Source organism: Papaver somniferum, chromosome 4 (genome assembly GCF_003573695.1).
Source record: "Papaver somniferum cultivar HN1 chromosome 4, ASM357369v1, whole genome shotgun sequence".
In the NCBI taxonomy this organism is placed as follows: domain Eukaryota; kingdom Viridiplantae; phylum Streptophyta; class Magnoliopsida; order Ranunculales; family Papaveraceae; genus Papaver; species Papaver somniferum.
Window position 1 is genome coordinate 93,751,136 of NC_039361.1, and position 15,579 is coordinate 93,766,714.

Genomic DNA, 15,579 nt, shown 5'->3' on the forward strand with positions numbered 1-15,579 from the left:
CTCTAAAATGCTCAAGAAGACTCTAATAAGCTTTGAAAAAGTTAAATTTAATAATACTCTATAGTACTGGGATCTACAAGCTAGGAGATTCGATATAGAATGTTAATAGAAAATCTCTATAATAGTGAAGATCAACTTTGAATGTTCTCTAAAAATCCTTGAAAACTCTAGAAAACCCTGAAAACTCTAAAAAGCCCTAAAATATCTAAAGAGCTCTGTAAAACTCAAAAGAGCTTTGAAAAAGCTTCAAGTTAATTCTATTTCGTAGCTCTAGTATGTACTAGCCATGGGATTCGTTAAAGCCAACTGAAAGTAACTTAATTCTTTATAATGAATGATACTAAAAAAATTCCCTACAATAATGAAGATCAACTTTGAATGTTCTCTAAAAAGCCTTGAAAACTCTAAAAAACCCTGAAAACTCTAAAAAGCCCTAAAATATCTAAAGAGCTCTGGAAAACTCTAATAAAGCTTCAGGTTAATTCTATTTCGTAGCACTAGTATCTACTAGACAGGGGATTCGTTAAAGACAAGTAAAAGTAAATTAATTCTTTATAATGAATGATACTCACAAATTCTCTATAATAATGAAGATTATCTTTGGATGTTTCCTAAAAATCCTAAATAAACTAAAGAGCCCCGAAAGAGCTCTGAGAAACTCTAAAAAGCTCAGGAAGATTCCAAAAAGCTTTGAAAAACTTAAATTTTACAATACTCCATAGCACTGGGATCTACAAGCTAGGATATTCATTAAAGAATGATAATAACAAATCCCTACAATAGTGAAGATCAACTTTGAATGTTGTCTAAAAAGCCTTGAAAACTCTAAAAAACCCTGAAAACTCTAAAAAGCCCTAAAATATCTAAAGAGCTCTGGAAAACTCTAAAAAAGCTTCAAGTAATTCTATTTCGTAGCACTAGTATCTACTAGACAGGGGATTCGTTAAAGCCAACTGAAAGTAAATTAATTCTTTATAATGAATGATACTCAATGATTCCCTATAATAATGAAGATTATCTTTGGATGTTTCCTAAAAATCCTAAAGACACTAAAGAGCCCTGAAAGAGCTCTGAGAAACTCTAAAAAGCTCAGGAAGATTCCAAAAAGCTTTGAAAAACTTAAATTTTATAATACTCCATAGCACTGGGATCTACAAGCTAGGATATTCATTAAAGAATGATAATAACAAATCCCTACAATAGTGAAGATCAACTTTGAATGTTGTCTAAAAAGCGTTGAAAACTCTAAAAAACCCTGAAAACCCTAAAAAGCCCTAAAATATCTAAAGAGCTCTGGAAAACTCTAAAAAAGCTTCAAGTTAATTCTATTTCGTAGCACTAGTATCTACTAGACAGGGGATTCGTTAAAGCCAACTGAAAGTAAATTAATTCTTTATAATTAATGATACTCACAAAATTCCATATAATAATGAAGATTATCTTTGGGTGTTTCCTAAAAATCCTAAAAACACTAAAGAGCACTGAAAGAGCTCTGAGAAACTCTAAAATGCTCAAGAAGACTCTAATAAGCTTTGAAAAAGTTAAATTTAATAATACTCTATAGTACTGGGATCTACAAGCTAGGAGATTCGATAAAGAATGATAATAGCAAATCTCTACAATAGTGAAGATCAACTTTGAATGTTCTCTAAAAAGCCTTGAAAACTCTAAAAAAAACCCTGAAAACTCTAAAAAGCCCTAAAATATCTAAAGAGCTCTGTAAAACTCAAAAGAGCTTTGAAAAAGCTTCAAGTTAATTCTATTTCGTAGCTCTAGTATGTACTAGCCATGGGATTCGTTAAAGCCAACTGAAAGTAACTTAATTCTTTATAATGAATGATACTAACAAAATTCCCTACAATAATGAAGATCAACTTTGAATGTTCTCTAAAAAGCCTTGAAAACTCTAAAAAACCCTGAAAACTCTAAAAAGCCCTAAAATATCTAAAGAGCTCTGGAAAACTCTAAAAAAGCTTCAGGTTAGTTCTATTTCGTAGCACTAGTATCTACTAGACAGGGGATTCGTTAAAGCCAACTGAAAGTAAATTAATTCTTTATAATGAATGATACTCACAAAATTCCATATAATAATGAAGATTATCTTTGGATGTTTCCTAAAAATCCTAAAAACACTAAAGAGCACTGAAAGAGCTCTGAGAAACTCTAAAAAGCTCAGGAAGATTCCAAAAAGCTTTGAAAAACTTAAATTTTATAATACTCCATAGCTCTGGGATCTACAAGCTAGGATATTCATTAAAGAATGATAATAAAAAATCCCTAAAATAGTGAAGATCAACTTTGAATGTTCTCTAAAAAGCCTTGAAAAGTCTAAAAAACTCTGAAAACTCGAAAAAGCCCTAAAGTATCTAAAGAGCTCTGAAAAAGCTTAAAGTTAATTATATTTCGTAGCACTAGTATTTACTAGCCAGGGGATTCTTTAAAGCAAACTTAAAGTAACTTAATTCTTTATAATTATGATACTAACAAAATTCCCTACAATAATGAAGGTTATCTTTGGATGTTTCCTAAAAACCCTAATAACGCTAAAGAGCCCTGAAAGAGCTATCAGAAACTCTAAAAAGCTCAGAAAGACTCCAATAAGCTTTGAAAAGCTTAAATTTAATAATACTCCGTAGAACTGGGATCTACAAGCTAGGAGATTCGATAAAGAATGATAATAATAAATACCTACAATAGTGAAGATCAACTTTGAATGTTCTCTAAAAAGCGTTGAAAACTCTAAAAATCCCTGAAAACTCTAAAAAGCCCTAAAATATCAAAAGAGTTCTGAAAAACTCTAAAAAGCTCTGAAAAAGCTTTAAGTTAATTATATTTCGTAGCACTAGTATGTACTAGCCAGGGATTCGTTAAAGCCAACTGAAAGTAACTTAATTCTTTATAATGAATGATACTAACAAAATTCCCAACAATAATGAAGATCAACTTTGAATGTTCTCTAAAAAGCCTTGAAAACTCTAAAAAACCCTGAAAACTCTAAAAACCCTGAAAACTCTTAAAAGCCTTAAAATATCTAAAGAGCTCTGAAAAATCTAAAGAGCTCTGAAAAAGCTTTAAGTTAATTATATTTCGTAGCACTAGTATGTACTAGCCATGGGATTCGTTAAAGCCAACTGAAAGTAAATTAATTATTTGTAATGAATGATACTAAAAACATTCCCTATAATAATGATGATTATCTTTGGATGTTTCCTAAAAACACTAAAGAGCCCTGAAAGAGCTGTGAGAAACTCTAAAAAGCTCAGGAAGATTCCAAAAAGCTTTGAAAAACTTAAATTTTATAATACTCCATAGCACTGGGATCTACAAGCTAGGATATTCATTGAAGAATGATAATAACAAATCCCTACAATAGTGAAGATCAACATTGAATGTTCTCTAAAAAGCCTTGAAAACTCTAAAAAACTCTGAAAACCCGAAAAAGCCCTAAAGTATCTAAAGAGCTCTGAAAAAGCTTTAAGTTAATTATATTTCGTAGCACTAGTATCTACTAGCCAGGGTATTTTATAAAGCCAACTGAAAGTAATTTAATTCTTTATAATGAATGATACTAACAAAATTCCCTACAATAATGAAGGTTATCTTTGGATGTTTCCTAAAAACCCTAATAACGCTAAAGAGCCCTGAAAGAGCTATCAAAAACTCTAAAAAGCTCAGAAAGACTCCAATAAGCTTTGAAAAGCTTAAATTTAATAATACTCCGTAGAACTTGGATCTACAGGCTAGGAGATTCGATAAATAATGATAATAATAAATCTTTACAATAGTGAAGATCAACTTTGAATGTTCTCTAAAAAGCGTTGAGAACTCTAAAAAACCCTGAAAACCCGAAAAATCCCTAATGTATCTAAAGAGATCTGAAAAACTCTAAAAAGCTCTGAAAAAGCTTTAAGTTAATTATATTTCGTAGCACTAGTATCTACTAGCCAGGGGATTCGTCAAAGCCAACTGAAAGTAACTTAATTCTTTATAATTAATGATACTAACAAAATTCCCTACAATAATGAAGATTATCTTTGGTTGTTTCCTAAAAACCCTAAAAACACTAAAGAGCTCTGAGAAACTCTAAAATGCTCAAGAAGACTCTAATAAGATTTGAAAAAGTTAAATTTAATAATACTCTGTAGTACTGGGATCTACAAGCTAGGAGATTCGATAAATAATGATAATAGCAAATCCCTACAATAGTGAAGATCAACTTTGAATGTTCTCTAAAAAGCCTTGAAAACTCTAAAAAACCTTGAAAACTCTAAAAAGCCCTAAAATATCAAAAGAGTTCTGAAAAACTCTAAAAAGCTCTGAAAAAGCTTTAAGTTAATTATATTTCGTAGCACTAGTATGTACTAGCCATGGGATTCGTTAAAGCCGACTGAAAGTAACTTAACTATTTATAATGAATGATACTAACAAAATTTCCCTACAATAATGAAGATTAACTTTGGATGTTTCCTAAAAACACTAAAGAGCCCTGAAATAGATCTGGGAAACTCTAAAAAGCTCAGGAAGCCTCCAATAAGCTTTGAAAAGCTTAAATTTAATAATACTCCGTAGCACTGGGATCTACAAGCTAGGATATTCGTTAAAGAATGATAATAACAAATCCCTACAATAGTGAAGATCAACTTTGAATGTTCTCTAAAAAGCGTTGAAAACTCTAAAAATCCCTGAAAACTTTAAAAATCCCTAAAATATCTAAAGAGTTCTGAAAAACTCTAAAAAGCTCTGAAAAAGCTTTAAGTTAATTATATTTCGTAGCACTAGTATGTACTTGCCAGGGATTTGTTAAAGCCAACTGAAAGTAACTTAATTCTTTATAATGAATGATACTAAAAAAATTCCCTACAATAATGAAGATCAACTTTGAATGTTCTCTAAAAAGCGTTGAGAACTCTAAAAAACCCTGAAAACCCGAAAAATCCCTAAAGTATCTAAAGAGCTCTGAAAAACTCTAAAAAGCTCTGAAAAAGCTTTAAGTTAATTATATTTCGTAACACTAATATCTACTAGCCAGGGGATTCGTCAAAGCAAATTGAAATCAACTTAATTCTTTATAATGAATGATATTAACAAAATTCCCTACAATAATGAAGATTATCTTTGGATGTTTCCTAAAAACCCTAAAAACACTAAAGAGCCCTGAAAGAGCTCTGAGAAACTCTAAAATGCTCAAGAAGACTCTAATAAGCTTTGAAAAAGTTAAATTTAATAATACTCTATAGTACTGGGATCTACAAGCTAGGAGATTCGATAAAGAATGATAACAGAAAATCTCTACAATAGTGAAGATCAACTTTGAATGTTCTCTAAAAAGCCTTGAAAACTCTAAAAAAACCCTGAAAACTCTAAGAACGCCTAAAATATCTAAAGAGCTCTGTAAAACTCAAAAGAGCTTTGAAAAAGCTTCAAGTTAATTCTATTTCGTAGCACTAGTATGTACTAGCCATGGGATTCGTTAAAGCCAACTGAAAGTAACTTAATTCTTTATAATGAATGAACTAACAAAATTCCCTACAATAATGAAGATCAACTTTGAGTGTTCTCTAAAAAGCCTTGAAAACTCTAAAAAACCCTGAAAACTCTCAAAAGCCCTAAAATATCTAAAGAGCTCTGGAAAACTCTAAAAAAGCTTCAAGTTAATTCTATTACGTAGCACTAGTATCTACTAGACAGGGGATTCGTTAAAGCCAACTAAAAGTAAATTAATTCTTTATAATGAATGATACTCACAAAATTCCCTATAATAATGAAGATTATCTTTGGATGTTTCCTAAAAATCCTAAAAACACTAAAGAGCCCTGAAAGAGCTCTGTGAAACTCTAAAAAGCTCAGGAAGCCTCCAATAAGCTTTAAAAAGATTAAATTTAATAATACTCCGTAGCACTGGGATCTACAAGTAGGAGATTCGTTAAAGAATGATAATAACAAATCCCTACAATAGTGAAGATCAACTTTGAATGTTCTCTAAAAAGCGTTGAAAACTCTAAAAATCCCTGAAAACTCTAAAAAGCCCTAAAATATCAAAAGAGTTCTGAAAAACTCTAAAAAGCTCTGAAAAAGCTTTAAGTTAATTATATTTCGTAGCACTAGTATGTACTAGCCAGGGATTCGTTAAAGCCAACTGAAAGTAACTTAATTCTTTATAATGAATGATACTAACAAAATTCCCTACAATAATGAAGATCAACTTTGAATGTTCTCTAAAAAGCCTTGAAAACTCTAAAAAACCATGAAAACTCTAAAAAGCCCTAAAATATCTAAAGAGCTCTGGAAAACTCTAAAAAAGCTTCAAGTTAATTCTATTTTGTAGCACTAGTATCTACTAGACAAGGGATTCGTTAAAGCCAACTGAAAGTAAATTAATTCTTTATAATGAATGATACTCACAAAATTCCCTATAATAATGAAGATTATCTTTGTATGTTTCCTAAAAATCCTAAAAACACTAAAGAGCCCTGAAAGAGCTCTGACAAACTCTAAAAAGCTGAGGAAGATTCCAAAAATCTTTGAAAAACTTAAATTTTATAATACTCCATAGCACTGGGATCTACAAGCTAGGATATTCATTAAAGAATGATAATAACAAATCCCTACAATAGTGAAGATCAACTTTGAATGTTATCTAAAATGCCTTGAAAACTCTAAAAAACTCTGAAAACTCGAAAAAGCCCTAAAGTATCTAAAGAGCTATGAAAAAGCTTAAAGTTAATTATATTTCGTAGCACTATTATCTACTAGCCAGGGGATTCTTTAAAGCAAACTTAAAGTAACTTAATTCTTTATAATGAATGATACTAACAAAATTCCCTACAATAATGAAGGTTATCTTTGGATGTTTCCTAAAAACCCTAATAACGCTAAATAACCCTGAAAGAGCTATCAGAAACTCTAAAAAGCTCAGAAAGACTACAATAAGCTTTGAAAATCTTAAATTGAATAATACTTCGTAGAAATGGGATCTACAAGCTAGGAGATTCGATAAAGAATGATAATAATAAATCCCTACAATAGTAAAGATCTACTTTGAATGTTCTCTAAAAAGCGTTGAGAACTCTAAAAACCCTGAAAACCCGAAAAATCCCTAAAGTATCTAAAGAGCTCTGAAAAACTCTAAAAAGCTCTGAAAAAGCTTTAAGTTAATTAAATTTCGTAGCACTAGTATCTACTATCCAGGGGATTCGTCAAAGCCAACTGAAAGTAACTTAATTCTTTATAATGAATGATACTAACAAAATTCCCTACAATAATGAAGATTATCTTTGGACGTTTCCTAAAAACCCTAAAAACACTAAAGAGCCTTGAAAGAGCTCTGAGACACTCTAAAATGCTCAAGAAGACTCTAACAAGCTTTGAAAAAGTTAAATTTAATAATACTTTGTAGTAATGGGATCTACAAGCTAGGAGATTCGATAAAGAATGATAATAGCAAATCCCTACAATAGTGAAGATCAACTTTGAATGTTCTCTAAAAATCCTTGAAAACTCTAAAAAACCCTGAAAACTCTAAAAATCCCTAAAATATCTAAAGAGCTCTGAAAAACTCTAAAAAGCTCTGAAAAAGCTTTAAGTTAATTATATTTTATAGCACTAGTATCTTCTAGCCAGGGGATTCGCTAATGCCAACTGAAAGTAACTTAATTTTTTATAATGAATGATACTAACAAAATTCCCTACAATAATGAAGATTATCTTTGGATGTTTCCTAAAAACCCTAAAAACATTAAAGAGCCCTGAAAGAGATCTTAGAAACTCTAAAAAGATCAAGAAGACTCCAATAATCTTTGAAAAGCTTAAAATTAATAATACTCCGTAGCACTGGGATCTACAAGCTATGAGATTCGTTAAAGAATGATAATAACAAATCCCTACAATAGTGAAGATCAACTTTGAATGTTCTCTAAAAAGCCTTGAAAACTCTAAAAAATCCTGAAAACTCTAAAAAGCCCTAAAATATCTTAAGAGCTCTGAAAAACTCTAAAAAGCTCTGAAAATGCTTTAAGTTAATTATATTTCGTAGCACTAGTATGTACTAGCCATGGGATTCGTTAAAGCCAACTGAAAGTAACTTAATTCTTTATAATGAATGATATTAACAAAATTTCCCTACAAAAATGAAGATTATCTTTTGATGTTTCCTAAAAACCCTAAAAACACTAAAGAGCCCTGAAAGAGCTCTGGGAAACTCTAAAAAGCTCAGGAAGACTTCAATAAGCTTTGAAAAGCTGAAATTTAATAATACTCCATAGAACTGGGATCTACAAGCTAGGAGATTCGTTAAAGAATGATAATAACAATTCCCTACAATAGTGAATCAACTTTGAATGTTCTCTAAAAAGCCTTGAAAACTCTAAAAAACCCTGAAAACACTTCTTTTTTTGGTAAGTCCTAAATTGAATTGATGAATAACAGATAATTACAAAAAAGTTTACAAGAAAAGAGGTCCAAAGACCCCAAAAACTTACAAATTAATTAAATCTGAAATAACAGACATCAGGAAATTCTAAAGAATATAGAAAATATGGTCTCTCATCATAATTCAATCCTTCACCATTTCTAAGAAGACAACCTCTTTTGGACATGGAATCAACAACAAATTTTGCTTCACGATAAGTGTGAACAAACCGAATTGAATTATAACTCTGTTGAATACTTCTCCACCGTTTCCTAGCAAACCAAGGAATATTAGAATCTGAAAAAGCTTTAATCGCTCCCATTGAATCCGAGCGAATTAAAATTCTTCTAAAATCCCACTTCCTAGCCCATTCCAGCCCAACTATCACAACATAAATCTCCGCCAAGAAGTTAGTTGTTCTACCCAGGCCAATGCTCATAGCCCCTACAAAATTACAATCATGATCACGAGCAATAACCCCTGCACCTGCAACACCAGGATTTTCTTTGGCTGCGCCATCACAACACAAAAGTAGCTCGTCCCTGCCTGGAGGGATCCAAAAACATTCGACTGGCATAGTTTGCTTCACCTCTCTATGCTTTACACGGAAAAAATTCAGGATCTCCAAATCTGACGTTGTGTTGTGCATAAAGCTTTTCAAACGCACTGAGTAATCATGAATCAAATGAAAGATTCGCTGCTTGAAAAAATGAATTGTAACTGTTTTGTTCTCAAAATATCCAAGGTTTCTAGTCTGCCACAACTCCGAACGAATGACCAAAATAGATAAAAGCCATAAATCCTTAACAATCCTACTTCTTCCTTTAGCAGACTTGTAACCAGTAACAATATCATAGTAAGGCCGAAGGTTGAAAATACCTGAAATCCACTCCCAAATGTGTGTAGCATAAGAATAGCTCCACAAAATATGCTCTAAGGATTCCTCTTCAGCTTTGCACAGGTAACATCTGTTTGCCAGCTCAATTTTAAACCTGCTCCTAACCTTGTCAGACGTAGCACAAGCCTCCCTTATTATTTTCCAGTTATCCAAAGCTAACTTTGGATGAATAGCCTTCCTCCACAACAGGCCATAAACCTCCAAGACTGGATATTGCTTCCTCACAAGCTGTTTTGCTGATCGTACATTGAATTTACCATTTAAATCTGGCATCCAAACTCTGGTGTCAGTTCCACCTTGCAAAACTGGCAGATTATTAAGATCAACTCCAGCCCTGGCCAAATTCTGAGCATGTTCTCCCTGCACCTGCCGAGCATTATTAGCAACAGCACTCACCATGACAGTACTATCTAGATCTTTGTCGCGTTAAATATCAACTATACACTCATTACCATACCAAACATCAAAATAAAGAGATGTATTCCTCCCATCACCAAGAAGCACTTTGGTATTTCTGTCCACAGTAGTATGAATTAGTCTAATGCCCGGAAGAATCGAAGAATTCACACCATATTGCTTAATTCTACCAAGCCGAGAAGTATATTTCGCCCATAAGAAACGAGCCCATTTCTTGCTGGAAGAACGAATGCTCCACCATAATTTCATAAGAAGAGCCTTATTAGTGACAGCCATGCTTGTAATACCCAACCCACCTTCCTTCAAAAGTAAACAAACCTTAGGAAAACCGACAACAAATTTTCTAGCAACTTCAGCATCTCCGGACCAAAGAAAGTTTCGAATAACCCTCTCATCTTGTTGAATGAACTTCTTAGGCCATTTATAAACAGCCATGTTGTGAATGGCATAGCTATCAATCACCGAATTAATAAGAACAATTCTGTCTTGAAAAGAGAGTAATTTTCCTTTCCTAACAGCAAGCTAATTCTTAATTTTATCAATCACATTGCTAATGTGTCGATACTTTACAGCTGCGGGCATAATTTGAACACCTAGATACCTGTCCGGAAAAGTAGAAACTTTCATACCAAGTAAATTAGTGATTGGTCTACAGCGACTCAAGGAACCACCACCATAGTAAACCTTACTCTTTTGACGACAAACATTTTGTCCCGAGGCCGTTTGATATTTACCAAGCAAATCAAGAAGATTATGCAAACTCTTCATGTTGCCCTTACAAAAAATCGTTATGTCATCAGCAAAGAAAAGGTGATTGGGAGAAATACCTTTTTTTGAAAGCATTGGCGTCATCTTCTTCTCAAGAAATAACTTGGTAAGGTTTCTACTAAGAACATCTTCAATCAAAGCAAAAATAAGAGAGGATAACGGATCTCCTTGCCTTAAACATCTATTAATCTTGAAGAAACCCTATGGATTACCATTAAGAAGTATGGAAATACAAGCCGAGCTAAGAATTGTAATGATCCAAGCACACCAATTCTCAGAAAAACCATACCTCCGAAAAACTTCTAAGGAAAAAGACCAACTAACCGTGTCAAAGGTGTGTGATGTCAAGTTTAAGACCCACATTGCCATCCTTACATTTAGTTTTAAGATCATTTACCATCTCAGAAGCCACGCTAATGTTTTCATGAATGTTCCTCCCTTTCATAAAAACAACTTGTTCTTCTGAAACAAGATTATCAAGAACACTATCCAGTTTTGTAGCCAAAATCTTAGTAAAAATTTTAAAGAAAAAATTACTAAGACCGATGGGCCTAAAGTTGCGAAGAGTGTTGGCTCCTCTAACTTTGGCTAATAAAATCAAAAGACTAGAATTAGTACCTTGAGGAATTATTTTCTCTTTCCAGCAATTAGTACCTTGAATGTTCTCTAAAAAGCCTTGAAAACTCTAAAAAACCCTGAAAACTCTAAAAAGCCCTAAAATATCTAAAGAGCTCTGAAAAACTCTAAAAAGCTTTCAGTTAATTATATTTCGTAGCACTAGTATGTACTGTCCAGGGAATTCGTTAAAGCCATTTTTTTTATAAGACAAAAATTGTATTGAAATGAAAAGAGATATTTACATCATAGAATTTGAGAAAAGAGGTCACAGCAACCCCAAAAACTCAAAAACTATTTAAAACGAAAATAAGAAACATTAGGATACTCAATTAAGTTTAACAAAAGAGGACGCCCAACAAAATTGAGTCTCACTCCAGAATCTAAAAAACAACCAGTCTTTGCCATCTTATCAGCTGCAAAATTTGCTTCACGAAACGTATGCACCAATTGAATAGAATCAAACTTGACTTTAGCTTCATACCATCTCTGTCTTGCAAACCATGGTATATTATCCCCTTCCAAAGCAGTTATAACACTCATAGAATCAGTCCTTAAAAGCACATCTCTGTAACCCCATTGAACTGCCCAATCTAAGCCAATTAGAATGCTATATAATTCCGCCAAAGAATTAGAAATAACACCAAGGACAACACACATTGCTCCCACCACTTCACAAGCTGAATTCCTAGCCACCACTCCAGCTCCGGCCGCCCCTGGGTTACCTCTAGAAGCTCCATCACAAAACAACAAGAGTTGATTTTGCATTGGAGGCTGCCAAAGACACTCAACAGGTTCCAAGATCTTCACCTTACGGCATTTAACTCTGAAAAAATCCAATATCTCCAGATCTTCAACCCTGTTAAGCATACACCCCTTCATTCTATCTGAGTATTCATGAATGAAATTAAACACACGCTTCTTGAAGAAATTCCAGCAAGGTTTCTTCTTCTCATAAACCATCTTATTCCTTTGAAACCACAGTTCTGAACGCACCACTAGATTGGAGAGAAGCCACAGATCTTTAACCATTCTACTACAACCTTTTGTTTGTTTATTAGAAGCAATCAAGTTATAACAAGATTTAAGATGAAAAATACCTTCCAACCACTGCCAAGCACGTTTAGCAGCACTACATCTCCAGAGAATATGCTCCAAAGACTCCTCCTCAATCTGACACACACTGCACCGAGATGGAAGAGCAATCTTGAATCTACTCTTAACTTTGTCCAGAGTTGCACAAGCTCTCCTAACAAATTTCCAATTCTGAGCTGCTAAAGCCGGGTGCACCACCCTCCTCCACAACATATTTGCTTCAAGAAGCAAAGGATACTTGCTGCGCACCAAATCCCTTGCAGACCTGACAGAAAACATTCCCTTTAGATCTGGCATCCAAATCCTCTCATCACTTCCCATAAGCCTTATTGGTAAATTCGCCCTAGCCACACCAGCACTTGCAAGGTCACGCATATGCTCTCCCTCCAAATGCCATTGATTCTGCACTATGATATCACTAACTCTCGCACGTCTGTCAAGGTCAGTTCTCTGCAAGACCTCAGCCAAAGTTACAGAACCATACCAAACATCAAAAAATAAAGAAGTTTCCCTACCATCACCTATTAAGGATTTAGTATTGCGCATAACTTCGGTGTGCACCCATCGAATACCCGGCAAAATTGAAGATTTAACTCCTGCCATCTTCAGACGACCATCTCTACAAGTGTATTTCGACTCCATAAATCTAGCCCAATTCTTCTTAGAAGTTTTAATACTCCACCACAACTTCATGATCAGAGCCTTGTTCATATTACTCAAGCTAGTAAGCCCAAGACCCCCTTCCTTCACCGGACTACAAATCTTATCATATCCCACCACAAAAGATTTAGCCAAGTCTGAATCTCCCGACCAAAGAAAATTACGAATAACACGTTCACTTTGCTTAACAAATTTAACAGGCCACCTATACACAACCATGTTATAAATGTCATAGCTTGCAAGGACAGATTTAATAAGCACTACACGATCCTGAAAGGAAAGCATTTTACCTTTATACACCGAGAGATGATCCTTCAACTTATCCACCACATTACTAATATGACTATATTTCACCCTACCAGGCATCACCTTAACTCCCAAATATCTATCCGGAAAGAAAGTAACACCCATGCCTAAGAAATTAGCAATAGCCTGCCTCCTATGCAACGACCCACCTCCAAAATAAATTTTGCTCTTCTCCCTACAAACCCTTTGACCAGACGCCTGTTGATAAACCTCAAGCAACCTCAACGAGTTTGTCAGACTCTTCTGATTCCCCTTGCAAAAAATCATAATATCATCAGCAAAAAACAAATGAGTTGGAGCAATACCATTACGCTTCACCATATGAGTCATACACTTATTTTGAAAGAGTTTGGTAATGTTCCTACTAAGAACATCCTCAATCAAAACAAAAATAAGAGGAGAAAGAGGATCCCCCTGACGCAAACCTCTATTAATCTTAAAGAAACCCTCCGGACTACCATTGAGAAGAATAGAAATTCTAGCAGAACTCAGAATATTGTGAATCCAAGTACACCAACCTTCTGAGAACCCATACCTTAGAGAAACCTCCAAAACAAAATGCCAACTAACCGTATCAAATGTTTGAGAGATATCCAGCTTGAGACCTAAGTTTCCATCCTTTCTTTTAATGTGCAACTCATTAACCAATTCAGAAGCCAAACTAATATTCTCATGAATGTTCCTCCCTTTCATAAACGCCACCTGCTCCTCCGAGACCAACTTATCCAAGACTTTAACAAGTCTAGTTGCTAGAATTTTGGTAAAACTTTTGAAGAAAAAATTACTAAGACCAATTGGCATATATTTCTTCAAACTATCAGCCCCTCTCACCTTAGCCAGCAGAAGAATGAGACTAGAATTAGCCCCATTAGGAATAACTTTGGAACTCCAACAATATATAATAGCCTTCTCTAAGTCCTCATGAATTAAATCCCAACAATGCCTATAAAAACACCCTGAGAAACCATCTGGACCTGGAGCACTATCCGCATTCAAATCAAAAACCGCTCCCTTAATTTCATCTAAAGAAGGAATAGAATCCAACATCAGCCTTTCCTCATGTGAGATTGAATTATGCTCATACCCAAACAAACTATCCTTAATCGGCTCATCCACTCCATTGAACTTGTTTTCATAATAAGAAACAACATGGTCTCTTAACTGGTCCGGCTCATTAATAATACACCCCTCCTCATTCACCAACTCCGAAATTGTGTTAGAACTTCTACGAGTTTTAATTGAACTATGAAAATAAGAAGAATTACTTGAACCCTCCAAAATCCATTTATTTCGAGATTTTTGCTTCAACATAATATGTTGCTGCATACGTGCGTCATTAACCAACGCCAACGCATCCTTCATCTCATTTTGCTTGAAAGTGTCAAACGGGTCTTCATCAGAATTCCTACTAGCCACTTCAAACCTCAATTGAGCCTGACTTAGCCTTGCATTCACATTACCAAACACCTGCTGATTCCACACTTTCATAGCCACCTTCAATCTCTTTAGCTTGAAGGGAAAAACAAAATCAGGATTACCATACACCGGGGCACTCCAAGAAACTTCAACCATTCTCATAACATCTGAATGCGTAAACCACATCTTCTGAATTCTGAAAGGAGCACGTTTCGGTCTAGAAGCCACAAAAGAATAACCAATAAGAGTCGAATGATCAGAAACTTCCCTAGGAAGAGCTTTACACCTCCAATTCGAAAACTTATTTTAACCAAGGCTCATTGATAATGGCACGATCCAGCTTACTAACAATTCTTCTCCCTCCCAACTGACCATTAGTCCAAGTGAATTTAGAACCCAAAGAATCAGCCTCAAAAAGACCATTATCCTCCATCCAATCACTGAACTCATTAATACTATAAGAAATTACCTCTCTACCTCCTTTTTTCTCCTCATTGCGAAGAACACAATTAAAATCTCCAATTACCAGCCAAGGAGTAGTAGTATCTACCGAAGCTAGTTGACACCATAATCTCCTTCTAAACACCTGAATATAACTTGCATGAACACAAGAAACAAAGACTCCTTCAGTTTTCACCGTAACAGCTTGTCTTGTGCTATTTAGCACCACTGGCTCTTCAATATCCTCACTCCAAAGTATCCAAAGATTACCAATAGAACTAGAAGAAGAATTATGAATTGCTTTTTTAACAAAACCATCTAAATTTAGACGAAGCATCACACCATCAGCATATGGAATTTTCGGCTCAGCAATACAAATGATAACCGACCTAAACTCCCTAACTAATTCACGCAGCTTCAAACCAGCCTCCACCTTCGACACCCCATTGACATTCCAATATAGAACTCTCATTGGGAACCAAGCAGATTTGATTTAGAAGATAACTTAGGATTCTTAGGCGGAACCCTTTTTTCCATAACTGGAGAGAAACCTTTG

The 15,579-nt window shown here is 34.3% G+C and overlaps 2 protein-coding genes across 2 annotated transcripts; both read right to left on the reverse strand.

Moving 5' to 3' along the window:
* Positions 1 to 8,480: 8,480 nt before the first annotated feature.
* On the reverse strand, positions 8,481 to 9,704 carry LOC113272825. Its single transcript, XM_026522622.1, has one exon. It carries the CDS (start codon positions 9,702 to 9,704, stop codon positions 8,481 to 8,483), a length of 1,224 nt encoding a protein of 407 aa, XP_026378407.1.
* Positions 9,705 to 9,731: 27 nt separating this feature from the next.
* Positions 9,732 to 14,738, reverse strand: LOC113272826. Its single transcript, XM_026522623.1, has 6 exons — positions 14,132 to 14,738; positions 13,737 to 13,915; positions 11,481 to 13,418; positions 10,888 to 10,998; positions 10,324 to 10,496; positions 9,732 to 10,233 (listed from the first exon to the last, which is right to left on the reverse strand). Exons 1-6 carry the CDS (start codon positions 14,736 to 14,738, stop codon positions 9,732 to 9,734), a joined length of 3,510 nt encoding a protein of 1,169 aa, XP_026378408.1.
* Between the last annotated feature and the right edge of the window lie 841 nt (positions 14,739 to 15,579).